The sequence below is a fragment of the Syngnathus leptorhynchus genome, chromosome 9 (assembly GCF_054491065.1).
Source record: "Syngnathus leptorhynchus isolate UIUO chromosome 9, UIUO_Slep, whole genome shotgun sequence".
Taxonomy (NCBI): domain Eukaryota; kingdom Metazoa; phylum Chordata; class Actinopteri; order Syngnathiformes; family Syngnathidae; genus Syngnathus; species Syngnathus leptorhynchus.
The window spans coordinates 11,240,347-11,259,749 of record NC_141203.1 but is presented as its reverse complement, the minus strand read 5'-3'; the positions used below and the strand labels follow the sequence as shown (position 1 = coordinate 11,259,749).

The window sequence follows — 19,403 nt, the reverse complement described above, 5'->3', positions numbered from 1 at the left end:
ATATGAAGCTCATAGGTTATTTCTGTGAGGGCCGCTAACAATGCTGTTACGAATCACCGGGGTGACGAGGCTCCTCGGTTGTTTTTACTCCATGACAGCTGTTTGTGGGCTCTGATAGGGCCAAGTTGAATTCCTCCCAGATGGGGCGCCGGGCTAAATTTAGAGGAGCACGGTTATACTGACGGGAGCCTCGGATCTGGCCGCTATAAAACTCGGCTCCTTCGCCGCGGACGGTTGTATTCGCTCTGCTGCTCTTCCCATCCGATCGTGACCGAAATGGACCCTCGAGGGTTGAAGGAAGATCTACGGCTCTTTCAGAGCACTTTGCTTCAAGACGGACTCAAAGAGCTTCTGAATGAGAACAAGTTGGTGGACTGCATCCTGAAGGTGGGCGACAGGAGCATCCCCTGCCATCGGCTCATCCTGGCGGCGTGCAGCCCTTACTTCCGGGAGCTTTACTTCTCCGAAGATGGCAGGGAAGTGGACAAAAAGGAAGTGGTTTTGGAAGATCTGGATCCTGCCGTCATGGAGGCCATTGTGAAGTACATGTACTCAGCAGACATCGACATCAACGACGACAACGTCCAGGGCGTCCTGACCGTTGCCAGCCGCTTCGAGATCCCTTCGGTGTTCACGGTGTGCGTGAACTTCCTCCAGCAGAAGATAACCACGAAGAACTGCCTTGCCATTTACAGGATGGGGCTGATGATCAACTGCCCCAGACTGGCAATAGCGGCTCGAGATTACATCGCCGATCGGTTCATGACCGTCGCTAAGGACTCTGACTTTTTGGAACTCGCCCCTCCTGAACTCTTTGCTCTTATTGGAGCAGATGCTCTGAATGTGGAGAAGGAAGAAGTGGTGTTTGAAACTCTCATGAGATGGATCAGGAAAGACAAGGAGAATCGCATCAAGTCCTTACAGGAAGCCTTCGATTGCATCCGTTTCCGATTACTCCCAGAGAAGTACTTCCAGGAAAAGGTCGAAAAGGACGACCTCATCAAAAGCAATCCGGATGTCGCTCCAAAAATCAAAGCGATCAAGGAAGCATTTGCGGGGAAGCTGCCAGAGAAGAAAAAGGGCGATACGGAAGGCGAGGAGGCCAGCTTGCCCGGCTACCTGAACGATACTCGCAGATACGGCATGTTTGCTAAAGACTTTGTCCTGATGATCAACGACACAGGTGCCGTGGCCTACGACGGCCAGGAAAACGAATGTTTCCTAGCCGCTATGACTGAGCAAATCCCCCGAAACCACATCAGTCTGGTGTCCAAGAAGAACAACCTCTATGTCTTGGGGGGACTCTTTGTGGACGAAGACAACAAGGACAACCCGCTGCAGTGTTACTTCTATCAGGTAAAGATTTGGTTTTATTACACAGAAGAAGGTTGGTGAAGTAGCGGTCGGAATAAAATGGATTCAAATGTTCTTCCAGATGGACAATCTTGCTGGAGGTTGGGTTGCGTTGCCCCCCATGCCCTCCCCCAGGTGCTTGTTTGGCATGGGGGAGTTTGAAAATCTCATCTTCGCCGTGGCGGGAAAAGACCTGGAGAGCAACCAGTCCCATGACACCGTTATGTGTTATGACACGGAGTAAGTCTTGCTGTTTTTGTCAAGAGTTCCAATTGAAAATTGAAATTAATGATTTTATTTCGTCCGGTTTTAGAAAGCTGAAGTGGACTGAAACAAAAAAGTTGCCCCTGAGGATTCATGGACACAGCGTGGTCTCTGAGAACGGACTGGTTTATTGTATTGGCGGAAAAACAGATGATAAGTAAGTTGAACTGGGTTTTTTTTTTTCTGGATCGTGTTGGTATTCATTTTTCGTTTAAACCCAGCAAAGCGACCAATAAGATGTTGGCATACAACCACAAGAGATCCGAGTGGAAAGAGGTGGCCGCCATGAAGACACCGCGGTCCATGTTCGGAGCCGTCGTCCACAAAGGAAAGATCGTTGTGGCCGGAGGAGTCAATGAAGAAGGCCTCACCGCCGCTTGTGAAGTTTACGACTTCTCAACCAACAAGTACGTAAATCACACTGGAGCGACTCAGTCCGATTATCTCCATTACGCTTTAATTTTTATCGTCCATCCATTTTCCCAGGTGGTCACCATTCACAGAGTTTTCCCAGGAGAGAAGTTCCATCAACCTGGTCAGCTGCGGAGGACTCCTATACGCCATCGGAGGCTTCGCCATGGTGCAGAACGACAACAAGGAGTGTGAACCCGTTGAAGTCGTGGACATTTGGCAGTACGTGACCTTTTTGCGCCGTACGTAGCGTTCCGTCATGAGACTCGACCGCACTCTAAGAATGCGTTCGCTCCCTCCCAGGTACGAAGACGACAAGAAGGAGTGGACGGGGATGATCCGAGAGATGAGCTATGCGGCCGGAGCTTCCTGCGCAGCCATGCGCCTCAATGCGGCCCGCATGGCCAAATTGTAACACCTCAGGAACACATTTGAATTTATACACTCGTAGACTTCAGCTCCAACTGAAGAGAAACAACTCCAAAGATGGAGGGGAAAAAAAAAAAGAGAACAAAAGCTCTCATCTTGTAAAAAATATGTTTTACTCTATGAAAGCAAATATCCATGACGTGATGAATATAAATAAGTAGCACTTGATGAAACTTCTGTAAAATGCTGATTAGCCTCAAACAGTGTTGACTTTATAACTGTTATTTCAATAAATAATTCCTTTAGGGCGAAAGCTCTGTCAATATTTTCTTTTTGAGGTATTCCTTCCACGCATCCAGTGTTGAAAGCTCCATTGAGTTCCATTCAAAGTGAGGGATCTGGAAACACAACAAGGGTATAAGACAACTTAACTTGCGTATGTTTGACAGCCAAGATAATGTTGAGAATATTTTTGCTCATATAAATATTACACACCTGAACAACACGATATCCCAAAATTTCAAGATGTCGTTTCCTCATTAAGGCCTCCCCTTTTATATGCTGGGAATTTTTGCAGAAGGACTTGGAATCGAGGAAGATGATAGCAACACTGTGTTAAGTCGAAACAAAATACGTTTAAAAAAAAAAAAAAAAAAAAGCTTTCTTTTTTTTTCATTCAGTACTTTCCTACCGTTGTGCTCCGGGTGGAATCTCGTTCCTGATGTCGTCCAGTGAGCTCGAGTCCCAGTGGATCTTTCCTCTGTCCGAAATCTGCAAAGCACTCGGCTGGCTGTAAGGCAACGGCTGCAGCTGCTTGTCTAGAAGGCATTCAAAGTCTGCGGGGACGGAAAGGTGCACGTGGTCTTTGGTCTTCTTAATGCTGCATTTGTTTTGTTTTTGTTCATTGACTTTAATTGTTATTATTATTATTTTTTTAATTACGTCGACCAGCATCCTGGAATTGAATTCGACTCACCTACAGTGTAAAAATACGGCGTGACTTCTGCAACACGAACAAAATTAATCCCACCGAGGACTTCGCCCAACATTTTGTGAATCTGCTTCTGCACAGGATTGATAGCTCCGTTCCCTGAAGCGAGATTTGACACATTACTTCCGACATCATCTTCCGGAAGGTCCGTAAACACAAGAACTTTCTCTTACCTTTCTTTTGCATCTGCTGGCAGTAGCGCTCGTGGAACCACGGCACCTGAAATTCAGGACACTCGAGGCACACGGCGCGGTTGAGCTCCATGAGACGTAACCGGGTCCGCATGTTCAGGGCATCGGGTAGCACTGTGCGATTCAAACGTATATAAGACGGATATGGAACAAAACTTCAATGGACTTCCGCACATACTTTCCAGCTGGGTGTCTAGCTTTCCGAGAAAATCGATGCTGAAGATTTCTTTGAGGAGTTCTTCGGGAAAACAGGCAGCTACCGACAAGTTATAGGCCAGCAGGACGAGTATATGAGGGTCGAAGGATCCTAGAACACACACACAAAATGTCCGTTCTCAAAGATGGCCACGTGGTTCATAAAAATCAAAACTTCTTACTTACTGATATGAGGAGTGAAGCGCTGAACGCAAACATCGTATAACTTGTCAGTTTTTTCCGAATCGTAATTGAGGATAGAAAACGGAAGCAGGGTGGCATACGTCGCCGAGTGATGAATCTTAAAGAGAGAAACCAACGTTTGTATCCATCAACGTGAAGCGTTTGTTTTTAAATCACCTTGTCGATGTCTCGAATGGTCACGTCGGCGATACGCTCCATTAAGGGAGGGCAGTGATGATTTATTCTGGTTAAGAAGATGGACACATCTGACACGTTGGTCCAGTTGATTTGCTCCATCATCCTCCGTAGCGTGGCCACGGTGTCGTCCAGCAACATTTCCTCAAACCACTCCCCCGAGATGTTCTTGAGTTCCTCCAGAAGTAGGTCCAGCCGCTCGGACGTCTGCAGTCTCTGGTGACCGCAACGGTTGAGGTTCTGCAGCAGCCCCACGTACCTGCCGGGGGCGCCGTGGCGGTGCGACGGGTCGTTACGAAGCCACCTGGCCACGGCTGAGGAAATACTACTGAGGTCGTTGAGGTTGCACTGGGACACCACCGCGTTCACCCGCGAGATCACGGCTTCCTCCAGCCGCGGCGAAGGAAGCATGGACAGGACGCGGGTCAACATGGTCACTTCGTAGGGGAAGACGCTGCGCTCTAAGAATCTCGAGAAGAAAAAAAGGGGCCCGATGTGACTTTTGGCTTTACAGGTGGATGGATTTGAAAACGGTATTTTGGATCTCAACTTACTTGACTAAGATGTTTCTTAGTTTGGCGAAGAGTTGCGGATTCGGATAATGCAACTGGTAAAGGGCTTGGGTGATTCTACCCATCTCCATGGGCCTGTAGACGTCGAGGTTTCTTTGGATTACCGTGACAATCCTGGAAGAAGAAGAAAAAAAAAAATCACAGCGGCTTAGCAGCTAATTGAATTCAAGGAAGAAAAGTCAGACAAAAATCTAAAGTAACGACGACAACCCGGCATGATACGGACTTACTTGTTTATCAAGCTGAGGTTCCTACTTTGAATCTCCTCCAGCGTTTCCACGATGGCCAACGCCTGCTGCGCGTTCAACTCATCAGCCAAGAGAAACGCCGTGCTCTCCAAACTACAAGCCATAAAACAGACACGCTGATTAGAAATGGTACCAAAAAAAAACAAAATTACAATTGTGTGTTTTTCCACAACAAACCCGTCTCTGATCTCCTGACTGGCCATGGGTGCCAGAGCGGCAAACAATTTAGTAAAAGACAAAGGCTCCGTGCTGGACTCGATGAGTTCCATCAGCCGTAGTTTGACAGCCAGTCTGAAATCGCAGTTGTTGAACTGCAGCGACTGATACAAGCCCATGAAAATGCTAATGTTTTCCGCCTCCAGTCTGGGAATGTTACGCAAGAAGATCTGGTTGCATTTCTCCAGGAGAGGCCTGTGGCTATACTTGATGTTGCGCAGAAATTGCACCACTCTGCGAGCGTTGTTATAGTTGGACGGATCCATCTTATCCAAGAGGTGGTCCGCTCGACTAATCAAGGCATCCCGTAGACGAGGAGACACCAGGGATGAAATGCTAATCAGTAACGTCGTTAGGATCCTGCAGAGGGGGAAACACCACCATTGTATCAGCTTTTGGCGACTAATCGATGAATCGTTTTCTAACCAACCTGGCATCATTGATGGACGACAACTTCCGATCCACAATATTTGTGATGTGGCCCATTAGAGGACTTTGTTGAAGTTGCTGATCACTAAGGCAAATGGCAAACTTGGACAGGGAAGTCAATGGAAGTCTGCAAATATGGAAGAAAAAAAAGATTATTTTAAATTCATACCAGGAAATATGAAGACAATCGAATGAAAATAACGACTCACTTGTCTAATCTTAACCAAGCCTCTGAAACCAAATGCTGAACAAGCGAGTCATGAGGATCTACATTCAGCCTGAAAAAACAGTATTTATTTATACATATTTCCATCTTCAGATTGATGATTCATCTCACATACCTGAGGAAACTATACAGTAAGTCCACCAACATGAAATCATCCATGAGAGAAATTTTGTTCTCAGCCAGAACCCGAAGTGTCAGGAACTGTGGATGATTCTTGATGAGATGAACTGTTCTTAGCAATTGCGGTTTCTCTTTCTGGAAATACCACAGCATCTTCACGGCCAAACTCACGTGGTCCACAGTGAGCTTGGCCTTGTTCTTACCCACCAAGTCAAACACATGGTCTTCGGCAGAACAGATCCGCAACTGATCCAAAACGTGATCGTGGCTTACAGGGACCTTGTGAAGTAACCTTCGAAAGCAGATGCTCACACGTCGGAGTCCAAACATCATCTTGAGTCTCAGCTCACAATTTACTTCATTGTTGCGTGTGCATTATAGAACTGTCAACCATTATGTCAACGTGACAGGAGAGGTCACGCCCACAAATAATAGTCAGAAGATGAATTATATTCCTAGATGAAGAAACACATATAAACAAAAAAAATGTGTAATTTATTAAATATATAATCATCTCGAACACGTTAAAGACAACTCTTACCGTCACGTTAAAAATGTGAAAATTCCTTCATTCAACTGGATTGAATAATCGGTTTTGTAACGTGGTATTCACGCTGTACAAAATTAGTAACAACATAAAAAAAAAACTTAATAACTAAATTGCCCGAACGATCAGTCACAAATACACAGATCAAAATGATTTGCATTGTTAAAATAAATAAAAAACGAGGAATAAGCATTTAAAGTCAAACTCACCTCACATGCGGGCACTACTTCCGTATCGAGTGACGTTTTCAAATGCAATTGGTGCGGCCTCCGAGTTCCAGTTTTGCATGTGCCTTGAGTAAAATATCAACAAAAATACTCCAGCTGGGTGAATAAAAATAGATTTTGAATTAAAATGATGCCATGTCGTTATAATGCTAATGAATTCATCCTCAGCATCATAAACACGTTTTTTTTCCTTCCTTCATACAACTAAACCATAATAGAATTGATCATCATCTTCTTTATAGAACATCTTTGGCGGAGTCATTGACGTGCCGTAAAGTAGTCACTATCTGCCGAAAAAGAAAATGGCGCACGATTCCTTCCCAAAATGCACTGATGTGACGTCCTCATCGCGCCATCTTCGGAAGCGGACGAGCGGTGGACATTGAATGAGGAGCCGTGCCTTTTGAAAGAAACGCCTGCTGCATGGAGTGATAATATTCATTTTTCAGGTAATGCGAGTTTGCATACATTATGTCTCGACTATTAAGTTGCTCTTGAGCGTAGCTACCCGGGAATCCATCCATGACGCCGTGCTAAATTATGCTAAATTATAGCAGCGAGGCCCGTACAGATAACCAGTAGGTATCTGGGATCAATGTCAAATTTAATATTAGAAATGAGTGTTTTATGAATGTGTGGACCAAGAAAATGCATCAGTTATCAATTTCAAACATTTTCAACGTACAGTGTCGTTATCAAGAGCCGCGTGGGATTTTAAATGGTAGCTAGGCTAATGTTAGCACCTTTCAGTTAAAAGCAAGGAGGTAAAAGCTAGAACCTTTTCTCCGTTTAAAATGTTCTAATCTTAAATTTCGAGCTCTATTGCTCACACAGCCTTTTCTATATTTAAAGGGGCAAGTTAATGGATTGAAAACTTTAGTGTCTACTGTCTATTGGTGTCATTACAGCTTTGTAATGTATTTAATAATATTAGTATGTGTCTGATATTTAAGGTTTTGCTCCTTCAGGTGGTTCAGCAACTACTGTCATCATGGGGATCAAGGTTCAACGTTCTCGGTGCTTTCTTGACATTGGAATTGGAAGCGCAGCAGGTAAGCTCAGAAGACTGTTCGATTCTTGATCCAAAAATGTAGTAGATAATGGAGATGTACTTCTAATTCTTCTTGCCCTTTAGCTTAATATTTCGTTATACTATTACTACATGTTTATAAAATACAGGTTTCCATGATCCAAATCCATTTCTTTTGCAGTGGGTCGAATCATCATCGAGTTGTTTACCGACGTTTGTCCTAAAACATGTGAAAACTTCAGATGCCTTTGCACAGGTGAGTTACAATTTCACTCCGACTAAAGTTTCCCTCCAAAAAAATACATCTCCCATGCACATTGTATTCTCTTCTAGGTGAGAAAGGTGTTGGTAAAGGAACCCAGAAACCTCTTCATTACAAAGGATGCTTGTTCCATCGCATTGTGAAAGACTTTATGATTCAAGGAGGAGACTTTAGCGAAGGTGGTTGCTTGGTTTTATTGATTTATTATGAAGCATGACTAAGTTAACACCCCAAAGAAATGAACAGAAACATCTTCTGATCTATTTTTCGTTGTTTCTGTAGGCAATGGAAGAGGGGGCGAGTCCATCTATGGAGGCTTTTTTGAAGGTAAAAATGTTGCGGGCTAATTAAATGACCATTGGTTTGAAAATGGCTGTACAATTTTTTTTCAATCCCTATACCCCCAGACGAAAGCTTTGCTGTGAAACATAACAAGGAGTACATGCTGTCTATGGCCAATCGAGGAAAAGATACAAATGGATCACAGTTTTTCATGTAGGCACCCAGAGGTTTTCTCAATATTACCGAATTGATGTCATTATTTGCTTCTGAATGTGTTGTTTTCTCTGAATCCTCTCAGAACAACAAAACCAACTCCCCATTTGGATGGGTAAGAACTGTACAGTTGCAATTGTTTACGTTGATACGATGCACGTTTTAATTATTATTATTATTTTTTTTGTCAGGGTCCATGTGGTTTTTGGTCACGTGATTTCCGGTCAAGAGGTCGTACAAACTATGGAGAATGAGAAAACGGATCCCAACAGCCGACCCTATGCCGAAATCAAGGTTTTGAACTGTGGGGAACTTGTCCCCAAATCAAAAGGTTTGCTCCTAAAACTGAGTCAAGTATTTTCTAGCTCAAGAGCTGTGCTCCGCTTTAACCAAGTCTTTTTGTTTGTGTAGCCAAAAAACACGACAAGAAAAAAGAGCGAGCCTCGTCAAGCTCCAGCAGCAGCTCAAGTGACTCCGACAGCTCCTCGGCATCGTCCTCTGACTCTGAAGAGTCTGACAAGGAGGCCAAGAAGCAGAAAAAGAAAGCCAAGAAGCAAAAGAAGAAACAGGAAAAGGAGAAAAAGACGTAATTGACCCTCAGATTCATTTGAGCACGGAACTTTTGAAAACCGCCGCCGATTTCCTCACTTGTGTTTTCACAGTGCCGAGCCTGAGATTGTCGAAGAGAAAGAACAAGAAGAGGTGGTCACATCCACCGTGCGCCCTGAAGAAATCCCTCCCATTCCCGAGAATCGGTTCCTGATGAGACTCTCACCGGCCGAGAGAAAAAAGGAAGAGCCCGAGAAGGACAAAGACGGCAAAGACGAACGGCCTCGAGACAGGTGGGTTACTTTTTTTTCCTTCGCATCGATTGAGGGAAAATGAATCATTGGTTGATCGACATTCATGCGTTGCTCCTGGCAGATCTGGCGCGCAACATAATTCTCAATATAACAGAAGATTGGTCATGACGCGATCCGGCAGGAAGATCAAAGGCAGAGGCCCCAGGGTGAGCGAGCGAGCGCGTGTTCCACAAACCGGCTGCACTTTTACGCATCTCCGCCCGCCCGCAATCGATTCAATGTCTTTTCTCCCTTCCGCAGAGATACCGAACCCCTTCGCGTTCTCGTTCAAGATCCAGAGATCGCTATCGCCGTAGCGAAACTCCGCCCCACTGGCGTCTGGAGCTGCAGCGGCAGAGGATGAGAGCAGTCACGGGGGAGCGTTGGATTAAGGGCGACAAGTAAGATGCCGCAAGAAAGCCCGATCATCGTAGTGCTTAACATTATCGCACATTTTCATTTGCTTGATTGGACTTTTTTTTTTTTTTTCTCTCCCCAGAGGTGACATGAGTGAGGACAAGGACGAGGCCGCTAACACTCAGAGGAGAGAACGGCGGACCTCCGCTTCCAAGGGTGAGCACACCGACGACGGGAAAAAGGACAAGAAGTCTCGATCGCAGAGATCCAGAAGCAAGGACAATTCAGGGGAGAAGCAAGGTAAGCAGAAGGACAAGAAAAGGCGTAGTAAAAGCAGAGAAAAGAGCAGAAGGTCCAAAAGCAGAGAGAAGAGGAGACGGTCCAAAAGCAAAGAGAAGAGTCACAAGCATAAGAGTAGCGAGAAGAAAGCTCGCTCGAGGAGCAAAGAACGAAACGCCGACAAGGAGAAGGAAACCGATCATCACGGCAAAAAGAAAAACAAAGACCCAGAGCCCGACGGCAAGAAGAGAGAGGATTCCAAAACGAGCAACGGCGAGACCAGGCGGACCAAGTCTCAAAGCAAAGAGAGAAGTTCCAAGGAGCGCCACCGATCCAGCAGCAGGACCCGAGAAAAGAGCGGACCCGGCGCCTCCAAGGACAAAGACGACAAACGGGACAGAGAGAGGGGAAGGGAGCGTAGCAGGAGCGAGCGTAGGCGACACGGCGACGAAAGGCGGAGGACGCGTAGTCGCGAGCGCCGAAGCAAGGGCCGCGACACGCACAGAAGCAGGCGCTCCAGGAGCAAGAGCAGCAGGAGGGGGCGGAGCAAAGATCGCAAGGACAGCCAACGGAGAAGAAGACACAGCAGCAGCTCCAGCAGCAGCAGCAGCTCCTCCGACAGCGATCAAGACAGACGCAAGCGTCGCAAGAGCCCCGAGTCCAAACGCAGAAGATCCAAAAGCGCCTCCAAGGACCGCAAAAGAGCCGACGCCGCAAAAGGCAAAAGCAACAACAAGAGGAGTCACTCCAGCTCCAGTTCGAGCTCTCGCAGCGACTGAGCTCATCTTAAAGGGGAAGTCCTTTCCAAAATGTCCTTTGACATATGTTCTAGGCGTATCCGCTAGTCTGAACACGACATTCCTAAGTATATATATAAAAAAAAAAAAATCTGATTTCAAAAACTCAATTTCAATCTGAATGTCGAGTTTCGACTAGCACATACAACACATTGGCAAAAAAAAAAAATTCAACTTGATTTTCTCTTGAGAACGGCTTGGCGCTTTTCTTTTTTTTCTTTTTGTCTCCGAGACGTCCTGCTATAATGCTCAGCCTACTTTGTCTTTCAACAAAGAGCCGCACGCACACATCGATATTCCTTACATGTCCACAGTGCCACTTTTGAATTCTCTGGCAGTCAAACGGGAGGCTGGAAAAAGAAGCGCTCGAGCGGAACCGATAAATTGCAGCAGTGTCTTGTGGGCCTATGTCTTTTTTTTTGTTTTGTTTTTTTAGCACTAAGCAGGAAGGCAGACTGATAGCGTGCTGAAGGTGGGGACAGTAAACCACACCATAGTTTGATTATTTGGTTCAGCCGGTTAAAGATTTTACTGTAAGACATGTTTTTTTTTTCTACTGAAACTTGTTTTATTTAACTTTTTGGGGGGAAAGTGGCAAAAGATATTTTTTTTGCATGCCTGTTCCAGACCTTGAGGTTTTATCTTTCACCCATTGACGTTTTAAATGACACCACATAGTCTTTGTATTCTTGTTGTCGTTTTGTTTGGTTTTTCTTTTTAACGGAGTAAACTGTAATGTCAGCTTAAAAATCATCTTATGTGAAATGCTCCAAGTCGTAGATTGGAATTAAAATACATCATTTTGATTTTAAAATATTGCTGCAACGTTCTGCTACAATTATTAGCACTCACAAAATAGTCAACTGAAAGAAGTACTACTTGTTAGGTGCCACACGAGGGCGCCAAAACAGCACTTTTTCATTCGGAGAAAAATGTCAACTATGCAGGGTAACACTCTTATGATACATTCCAGTGAAAATATCTTCAGAATTTGAAACACCACAGCAAGGCCAGATAAATTAAGGTTTCAAACTTGTCTTTGTCTTCATCAACATTGTCAAGGTCAGCCAGTAAACTATAACCACGTAAATCCCAGCCTTTTCTTTGCATCTTCAATATCTACAACCTCATGGATCTTCTTAATATCCTGCGTTTTGTCTGAGACATATTTGGGCATTTCGGCACCGCTGCTGTCGTGAACGAGGTAGCGAGGTCTCGCTCTGATGAAGGTGGGACCCTCGGTCACCCCTTCCCTTACGGCCTTGTAGAGTGGAAGCACGCTGCGGTGAGCGGCGGCAGCTGCCTGGACCACAGCGCTGGAGTATTGTTGAAATCCGAGCTCCTCCTCAGCGAGGAGCTCCATGTTCTTGGCTTCAAACTCGTGTTCAGCTTGCCTTACTTGATCTTGCCGGGTTTTTCTCTCCACCTGCATTGGAGTAAAAAACGACCAGATGTTAAAACTGACTTCTGAGTCAACTCTCTTGCCTTCATCATCTACCATCTGGCTTGCATTGAAGTCCTGAATCTTCCGGAGCTCCTGCCGGATGCTCTGGGTCTTCTTTTGCTGTTCTTCAACAAATATTCTGTCACCTTCTTTCTTTGCTTGAAGAGCTTCTCTTTCTTTCTCCTTTCTGATCACTTCATTTTGCTCTTTCTCTTGAATCTAGACACAAAAGTTTGCCAGAGAATGCAAATCCAGGTCCAGAATTTCAAAGCATTTTATTTTTGTTACCACTTGTTCCCTGTGAGCTGCGATTGACTTCATCATTTTCAGCCTCTTCTGCTCTTCCTCCCATTCCTGCTGCATCTTCTGTGCATCCTGCTCCGCGACAGCCTTAGCAACACTTTGCTGCTTCTGTCGCTTCTCCTCTTGCTGAACCAATGTCAGCTTGTCCATAATCTTCTCTTTGCGATTTTGGACCTCTCTGAGCAAAGAAAATCAAAACTCCATGGTCTTGATTCTCCAGTCGAGATGTTTCCACGTGAGTACTAAATACAGAAAAGGAATGAATTCCTGCTAGTTCTCACCTGAGTAACTCCTTCTCTTTATCCCGTCTTAACTTGATCATCTTCTCCTTTGCAGAAAGGAACAGTTTTCTTTGGGCTTCCTCCGCCTCCTGTTTTTCCGTGTCGGCCGCCTTTGCAATGTCTCTTTTAGTGAGAAGCTCCTATGGAAAGATGTTAGTATGTCAAGCAGTAAAACGTGGTTGGAAAAAAAAATTGGTGAGCCCGCCCACCCGCTGAGCTTTCATGAAAGTGATCTTCTGCTGGGTTTTTAACTGCTCCTCCATTTTTTGCTCCCGTCGATGGAGCTCTTGAAGCCGTCGGATTTCCTCGCCGTCCTTCTTTGTCTCTCGCTTCTGTCGTTCTCGTTCTAGATGTTTTCCCTTAATCCTACGCGACAATTCAAACTTGAAAAACACCACGTGGCTATTCATCGTTTTGTCACCTACTGCTTGTCCAGTTCTTCAGCAAAAGCTTTGCACTCTTCTTTTTTCTTTTGCATTCGTTCCTGCTCTTTTTGGAGAGCTTCATCATCTCTGGTCTTCACCTTCTCTATGTATTCTTTATCCAGGTCCTCAGAGGTGTTCTTTATACTTTGTTTCAACTTTATTTGAGCTTCTCTTTCCTTCAGAACTTCTGTTAGCAAGAGTGCCCGCTGTGAGATGAAATAAACAACATCGGAATATTTATTGTCAATTTTTATTTCACTACTTTGAGAGAAATTGATTGAATTATAGGAATCAAATTCTCAGCATTCTCATCTTCTGTGCGATACTTACGTGCAGTCCTTTGACTCGCTCCGTTTCATAGTAGAGCTGCTCCTTTGCCTTCTCGATGGCCTCTTTCCGCTTTTCTTCCCGATATTTGGCTTCTTCCATATCGATCTGTTTCCTTTTCTCCTCTTCAATCTGCTCCCGGATCTTTTTTGCTTCCAGCTTCTTCTGTCTTTGACACTCGAAATAAGCACAAGCACTTTTGAAATACGGTAATTTCTCGACTGCTAAAATTCACAACGACCGAGTTGACCTTTGGGTCCCCAAATGAGAAAATATGACATGCAGTCAGTCCACTTACTGCAAGTGTGTTGGGCCACAATTTGGCCATCTGTTTGGATTTCAAATGTAAGGCCTCCCTCTCCCTCTTGGCCTCCATCATTGCTTCCTTCTCCTTGTCCACATGATTAATTTCATCCTGGATCCTCAGCCAGTCAGCCTTGGATAAAACGGTGATCTGACGGAGATCTGGAAACTGGATTGTCTCGTTGGGCTCTTCAGCTGCAAAAGCTAAGAGAAATGAGAAATAGTTAGAATAGAATTTTGAAGGCTCAATCTTACATTTATTGAAATAAAAAATAAAAAAGCTATTAGATGTGTGTACCAGGTTAGACTTCATTTTCAAACTGCATTAAAATTTGCAATTTTCTATTATGTCTCACAACTAATTTAAAAATGTAACTACGAGAAAAAAAAAATACAATTAGCTCTCACCACTTTTAGCAGCTCCTCTCTGTTGGCCATGTTGAACCGCTGATGACATTTTCCCCCTCTAATATAGTAATAATATTTCGTAATATTATTAAGTAAAGTTCCTAATTAAAGCAACATGTTCCAACTTTGTCAACGCCACAATTGAATCATTTGTTGCCTTGTATCCAAGCAACCCATTTGAGGTACTCCCGATTACTGCCGCAAGATGGTGCTGTTGGTCATGACTGTTGTTTTTCGCAATAAAATACTTTCATAACGATTTAAAACAATTGTATTTGTATGCTTTTATTATGATTACTATGTGCGATGTTTTGGGTAGGCATGAAACAAATGTTTTTTTTAAAAAGTTGTCCGTCATTGTGGTTAGGCAAAGTCAGGACTAACTGGTTTGCTAAGGTCATTTGCCAATCATCCCCAAACGAGACTTCCCCCTATTGTCTAAAATTTCCAACAGTTCTGCTTTTTTAAATTACTTTTCATTCTTTAAATGTAAATATTAGGTTGTTTTATTTGGTAAAATATGGAGTATTTAGTGCAAAAAAGAAAAATGCCAATGTGCAGAACTCGTCAGATTTGTCACGCCGATAGGGGGCGTGTTTTCTTTAAAAAATAAAAAAAAAGTGGGGGCTGTCCTCCACTCCCGCATGGCCATTCATAAGCCACGAGCAACTTCCCGTGGCCATCATCAGTAGTCGCCGGAGCGTTCTTGTCGCACTCCTTCTCCAGGACTAGTTGCTCATACATCAGCAACCCTGCCTTTCTTCTTATACAACACACAAGCCCCCCTAAAATGGCCCCCGTCTCCATTAAAAGCGTTCTCATCAGCGAAAGCGTGGATCCTCGCTGCAAGAGCATCCTGGAAGAAAATGGCATCCGGGTAACGGAGAAGCACAATATGAAAAAGGACGAATTGATCGCCGAAATCAAGGTAAGAATGTCATTGGAAGTCTGCATTGCGTAAAAGCTGTGTCTTCTTTTCTTCCACTTTCCACGTATGCATGGTCGGGGGGGGGGGGGGGGGTGATTCGAATGCTTTGTAACTTCCACGCTGACATTTTTTTTTTTTTTTTGCAAGATGAGTGTATTTCAGTTGCAGATGAGTTTTCGATGAAGGTGTATGGTGTGAGTTTGGTAAGCACCGCCCCTGTTCTGACAAGATGATGCAATTCAGCCCACTACTTTCTCTAAGAGCTGCTGAGACTGGCATAAATTGTGCACGTGACTCACACTAACACTAAAATATGTCCTTTTTGTCCACAGCAGGAATCTTTACCACCACTAGTTTGATTTTTTTTTTTTTAAACCAGTGCTGGTAAAAAAAGCTCCCAGTATATACTGAAATCGAAGTTTAGCTGCACTATGTTGATACATTTGAATCATAATAATAAACTTTGAATAATTAGCATTTTCGCTTAGTATTTGTTTTTACTTTTTTTTTCTAGGTCCACACTTATTTATTTTTTTTAAATATAAGTACTGTTTCAATTTATTGTGATAGATTTTTTTTACCTCAATTTTGCAATTGCAATTTAATGTATGATTTTAATAGATTTTTAGTCTTGTATCGTTAACTTAGTTTTTTTTTTTTTAGTCCTGTTTTTAATCAAGTTCAATCATGAGTTTTGTTAACAAGACACAATGAAAAACAGGTGACAGCATGGCGGTGTCAGCACAAGCGACCACTTCAGACTGAAAACTGTTGGGGTCAAGTGGCTTATACCGATAGTTCATCATCCAGCCAAGCGTGTAAGAAGCGTTTGCTTTCTCTCTCACCTCATCAGAACTACGACGGCCTGGTGGTGAGATCCGCTACCAAGGTGACGGCCGACGTCATCAACGCCGCCGCCAATCTCAAAATCATCGGGAGAGCCGGAACCGGCGTGGACAACGTGGATGTTGACGCCGCCACCAAAATGGGCATCATTGTCATGAAGTAAGCGTGCGTGACCGGTCTGAATTTATTGTTGGATTGTTAGCACGGTGAGGTAAGCAGATGTTTCATGCAGCACGCCGAGCGGCAACACCATCAGCGCGGCTGAGCTGACCTGCGCCCTTCTGATGAGTCTCTCAAGGTAGGCAAATATTTGTCTTCCTGACCATTTAGATCAGCTATGGGTATAAACTGTATTTAGGGTCATAACAAGCCAGGGCCACTAGAGGGCGACATAGGACAACAGATTTTATGTGACCAAATTGCCATTTTCAATTCCACACCAAAAGTAGGTCATAGTAATTGGACATTGTAATTTTTGGAACTATGTTCTTTGCAGAAATGTGCCTCAAGCTGCAATGTCCATGCGAGCGGGCAATTGGGATCGCAAAAAGGTGAGCGGGAGGTTTCACAGCTGACTCTTTTCAAGCTCTGTGATGAATTATAGTCGCATGGCCGACTCCATTGTCCAGTCGGTCGTCAGTAATGACACGCGACATTCTGATTCTGCGCTGCTTTTGATTTAGTCAGCCGGATCATTGTCAAATTTTCTGATGTTGCAGTTCATGGGCTCCGAGCTGTACGGCAAAGTGCTCGGAATAGTTGGACTTGGAAGAATAGGAAAAGAGGTGGCCAATAGAATGCAGGCGTTCGGGATGAAGGTCGGTCACATTGTCACCTGACACGACGGAATTTTCCTCGTACTCTGCAATAATCACAAAAAATATATCTTTTTTTTTTTTTTTTTTAAAGACTATCGGCTACGACCCAATCACTCCAGTTGAGGTATCGGCCACCTGGGGGGTGGAGCAAATGTCCCTGGAGCAACTTTGGCCTCTCTGTGATTACATCACAGTCCACACGCCATTAATGCCCTCCACTGTTGGTGAGTATCATAAAAGTTTGACACAAAACACTGATTGATCCCTAAATCCTATTTGAGTTGATTTATTTTTGCCCTCGATATCCTCCCAAGGTCTACTCAATGACGAAAGCTTTGCCAAATGCAAGAGAGGAGTCAAAGTGGTGAACTGCGCACGTGGCGGCATCATCGACGAAGCTGCCCTCCTCCGAGCTTTGGAGTCGGGACAGTGTGGAGGAGCTGGCCTTGATGTATTCGTGGAGGCAAGATTCATTTCAAATATATTCTAATCGGTGTGAATGAGATAGAATTGTAATAAGGTTCAACTGGGTTTGTACACAGGAGCCCCCGCAGGACCGCTCGCTGGTCAATCATCCCAACGTGATTTGCTGTCCGCATTTGGGCGCCAGCACCAAGGAAGCGCAGGCGCGGTGCGGCCAGGATATCGCTCTGCAGATCGTCGACATGGTGAAGGGCAACAAGCTGGTGGGAGCTGTAAGTTTCATAGTATTGAGGCGGACAAAAAATTCCAATTGGATTTTTATTTTTTTTTTCAAAATTATAAAAAAAATTATATATATTTTTTTACCCCAGGTATTATATTTTTCAAAATTTAAAAAAAGATATTTTATACATTTTTATTTTTTTTATCCCCAGGTAAACGCACAAGTTTTGGCGAGCACTTTCTCTTCGGACTCTTCTCCATTGATCAAACTGGGCGAGGCAATCGGAGCTGTGCTGCAATCGTGTAACGTGTCAAAGAAACCGCTGAGCCATGTACAGATCACATCCCAAGGTGCGAGCTACGTTATCGTTTTCATTTGTTTGCTCCTGTCAAGTGTGATTATGAGCTCATATTTAAAATTAGGATTGTGCACCCTCTAGTGGTGAAAACGTGCAGTGTATTTTATCGCTAATCCGTACCTGATGAACCAATTCTGATTTTATTTTATTTATTTACCAGGAGACAGCATGAAGTCATCATCCAGTTACATGACGGCCGCCGTGCTGGTCGGCCTGCTTAAGGGCAAATCGGACTCTTGCCCAAACCTCATCAATGTGCTGAGTCTAGCTGAGGAATCTGGAATCACGGTACCACTTTGAATTCATACAAAACATTTCTGATGACAATGAATGCCACGGTGTAAACTATCTGCTTTTCCCGGCACCCTCAGGTGAACCAAAACCACAGCGCGTCGGACGAGACTTCTCCCGCCGCGTGCTCGGTGGAGATCGTGACCGACGGCTTCCGTTACAAAGCCACCGGCACCGTACAAGGTGGCCGACCGGTCCTGCTGGAACTGAGCGGCAGCGTGTTCAGACAGCCGGTGTCGCTGGTTGGCAATTTACTCTTCTTCAAGGCTTCGCCGAATCCTCAGCTGCTTTCATCGTTGGTCGGTAAGGAAAATGGGTCCAGGATTCCGAAGCTTTCATTCATAAACGGTTTCGCTGTCAAAAAAATGATGACGTCAATGCTAGGGCTTAATTCTAAGTGTTTGAATGGAGTTTTTACTCCTTTAATTACACAGCGATGTTCTCTTTTCTTTGGTTTTAGGCCTGCTAGCCACAGAGGGAGTGCAAATTGAATCTTTCAGTGCTCCCGCAGAGAACTCCGCTGCGAGTTGGTACTGCGTGGGGGTGTCTTCTCTCCTGCGAGATCTCTGTGCCTTGAAGTCGTTGGTTCAGGAAGCGGCACAGCTCAGCGCTTGAAGCCAGACCGGTGTCTTATCGATCCAGCTTTGCCTTAGGATTCACAACTAACATTTTCAGAGCCATTTGCTATTTACATTCCATTGTTAGAATGATTTTCACTGTTTTTCCTCAGTAAAACTGATGAAAAATATGCTTATGTTCTTCTCTTGTTTTGGGCTGGCTGATATAAGCCCCCCCCCCCCCCAAAAAAACTGACATTATATCTGACACTTCATTCTGAAAGTACTCCAAAAAAGTGTTTACATGTTTACTTTAAACATCAAATGGGGTAGTCATGTGATGAAAATGGGTATACGCTTGTGCAAAATGTTCATTATAAAGTCCACAGACAATATTGGGGTTCATCCATCATTATAACGTCAACATAGCCTACTGAAAATATTAAATATGAAATGATGCAAATATTAAGAGCAGTAATCGTTTTAATTTTGAATCATAAACACCTCAAGGCGAATCAATGATAAATGCGCGCAGCATAACGTCGGGATAACTATATATATATATATATATATATATATATAAATAAAACAGCAGCCACTTTATTTAAATGCGATGTTTATTAAATAGAAATTGCCAATACATTCATAATAAATATATATATATATATA

The 19,403-nt window shown here is 44.1% G+C and overlaps 5 protein-coding genes across 6 annotated transcripts; 3 read left to right on the top strand and 2 right to left on the bottom strand.

Moving 5' to 3' along the window:
• Positions 1-265: 265 nt before the first annotated feature.
• Positions 266-2,699, top strand: klhl41a (kelch-like family member 41a). The gene is made up of 6 exons (XM_085921269.1): positions 266-1,356; positions 1,436-1,593; positions 1,667-1,774; positions 1,839-2,024; positions 2,104-2,250; positions 2,332-2,699. The coding sequence occupies exons 1-6, from the start codon at positions 277-279 to the stop codon at positions 2,441-2,443; spliced, it is 1,791 nt and encodes a 596-aa protein (XP_085777395.1). The 5' UTR covers positions 266-276; the 3' UTR covers positions 2,444-2,699.
• Positions 1,784-6,777, bottom strand: fastkd1 (FAST kinase domains 1). 2 transcript variants are annotated; one of them, XM_085921265.1, is made up of 16 exons: positions 6,720-6,777; positions 6,505-6,577; positions 5,959-6,418; positions 5,827-5,895; positions 5,619-5,744; positions 5,150-5,548; positions 4,955-5,065; positions 4,707-4,838; positions 4,135-4,621; positions 3,961-4,075; positions 3,758-3,886; positions 3,562-3,693; positions 3,374-3,487; positions 3,089-3,233; positions 2,893-3,007; positions 1,785-2,795 (listed from the first exon to the last, which is right to left on the bottom strand). In XM_085921265.1, the coding sequence occupies exons 3-16, from the start codon at positions 6,294-6,296 to the stop codon at positions 2,700-2,702; spliced, it is 2,508 nt and encodes an 835-aa protein (XP_085777391.1). In that variant the 5' UTR covers positions 6,297-6,418; positions 6,505-6,577; positions 6,720-6,777; the 3' UTR covers positions 1,785-2,699. The 2 variants fall into 2 exon arrangements, with proteins under 2 accessions (XP_085777393.1, XP_085777391.1); XM_085921267.1 differs by lacking the exon at positions 6,505-6,577 and having other exon boundaries at positions 1,784-2,795.
• Positions 6,778-7,012: 235 nt separating this feature from the next.
• Positions 7,013-11,615, top strand: ppig (peptidylprolyl isomerase G (cyclophilin G)). The gene is made up of 13 exons (XM_085921268.1): positions 7,013-7,186; positions 7,706-7,789; positions 7,949-8,023; positions 8,101-8,208; positions 8,312-8,356; positions 8,437-8,524; positions 8,610-8,639; positions 8,716-8,855; positions 8,936-9,110; positions 9,187-9,366; positions 9,449-9,533; positions 9,628-9,767; positions 9,866-11,615. Exons 2-13 carry the CDS (start codon positions 7,729-7,731, stop codon positions 10,779-10,781), a joined length of 2,043 nt encoding a protein of 680 aa, XP_085777394.1. The 5' UTR covers positions 7,013-7,186; positions 7,706-7,728; the 3' UTR covers positions 10,782-11,615.
• A 107-nt stretch (positions 11,616-11,722) lies between these two features.
• On the bottom strand, positions 11,723-14,393 carry cfap210 (cilia and flagella associated protein 210). The gene is made up of 9 exons (XM_085921273.1): positions 14,291-14,393; positions 13,878-14,086; positions 13,583-13,756; positions 13,253-13,458; positions 13,037-13,193; positions 12,828-12,967; positions 12,532-12,724; positions 12,298-12,462; positions 11,723-12,225 (listed from the first exon to the last, which is right to left on the bottom strand). The coding sequence occupies exons 1-9, from the start codon at positions 14,337-14,339 to the stop codon at positions 11,875-11,877; spliced, it is 1,644 nt and encodes a 547-aa protein (XP_085777399.1). The 5' UTR covers positions 14,340-14,393; the 3' UTR covers positions 11,723-11,874.
• Positions 14,394-14,931: 538 nt separating this feature from the next.
• Positions 14,932-18,974, top strand: phgdh (phosphoglycerate dehydrogenase). Its single transcript, XM_085921271.1, has 12 exons — positions 14,932-15,218; positions 16,072-16,223; positions 16,297-16,362; positions 16,561-16,615; positions 16,784-16,882; positions 16,974-17,106; positions 17,197-17,345; positions 17,425-17,577; positions 17,740-17,878; positions 18,047-18,174; positions 18,258-18,480; positions 18,638-18,974. The coding sequence occupies exons 1-12, from the start codon at positions 15,081-15,083 to the stop codon at positions 18,790-18,792; spliced, it is 1,590 nt and encodes a 529-aa protein (XP_085777397.1). The 5' UTR covers positions 14,932-15,080; the 3' UTR covers positions 18,793-18,974.
• Positions 18,975-19,403: the final 429 nt, after the last annotated feature.

Excerpts from the sequence above, each read along its gene's own strand:
- klhl41a (XM_085921269.1), top strand. The coding sequence starts at position 277 with ATGGACCCTCGAGGGTTGAAGGAAGATCTACGGCTCTTTCAGAGCACT. Across the intron at positions 1,357-1,435 it reads TGCAGTGTTACTTCTATCAG|ATGGACAATCTTGCTGGAGG; the intron begins GTAAAGATTTGG and ends ATGTTCTTCCAG. Across the intron at positions 2,251-2,331 it reads GAAGTCGTGGACATTTGGCA|GTACGAAGACGACAAGAAGG; the intron begins GTACGTGACCTT and ends GCTCCCTCCCAG.
- phgdh (XM_085921271.1), top strand. The coding sequence starts at position 15,081 with ATGGCCCCCGTCTCCATTAAAAGCGTTCTCATCAGCGAAAGCGTGGAT. Across the intron at positions 17,346-17,424 it reads GCCTTGATGTATTCGTGGAG|GAGCCCCCGCAGGACCGCTC; the intron begins GCAAGATTCATT and ends GTTTGTACACAG. Across the intron at positions 18,481-18,637 it reads GCTGCTTTCATCGTTGGTCG|GCCTGCTAGCCACAGAGGGA; the intron begins GTAAGGAAAATG and ends CTTTGGTTTTAG.
- cfap210 (XM_085921273.1), bottom strand. The coding sequence starts at position 14,339 with ATGTCATCAGCGGTTCAACATGGCCAACAGAGAGGAGCTGCTAAAAGT. Across the intron at positions 13,194-13,252 it reads GCTGAAGAACTGGACAAGCA|GATTAAGGGAAAACATCTAG; the intron begins GTAGGTGACAAA and ends ATTGTCGCGTAG. Across the intron at positions 12,463-12,531 it reads CAGCTCACAGGGAACAAGTG|ATTCAAGAGAAAGAGCAAAA; the intron begins GTAACAAAAATA and ends TTTTGTGTCTAG.
- fastkd1 (XM_085921267.1), bottom strand. The coding sequence starts at position 6,296 with ATGATGTTTGGACTCCGACGTGTGAGCATCTGCTTTCGAAGGTTACTT. Across the intron at positions 5,066-5,149 it reads AGTCAGGAGATCAGAGACGG|TTTGGAGAGCACGGCGTTTC; the intron begins GTTTGTTGTGGA and ends TATGGCTTGTAG. Across the intron at positions 3,887-3,960 it reads GCGCTTCACTCCTCATATCA|GATCCTTCGACCCTCATATA; the intron begins GTAAGTAAGAAG and ends TGTGTGTTCTAG.
- ppig (XM_085921268.1), top strand. The coding sequence starts at position 7,729 with ATGGGGATCAAGGTTCAACGTTCTCGGTGCTTTCTTGACATTGGAATT. Across the intron at positions 7,790-7,948 it reads TGGAATTGGAAGCGCAGCAG|TGGGTCGAATCATCATCGAG; the intron begins GTAAGCTCAGAA and ends TTTCTTTTGCAG. Across the intron at positions 8,209-8,311 it reads AGGAGGAGACTTTAGCGAAG|GCAATGGAAGAGGGGGCGAG; the intron begins GTGGTTGCTTGG and ends TTGTTTCTGTAG.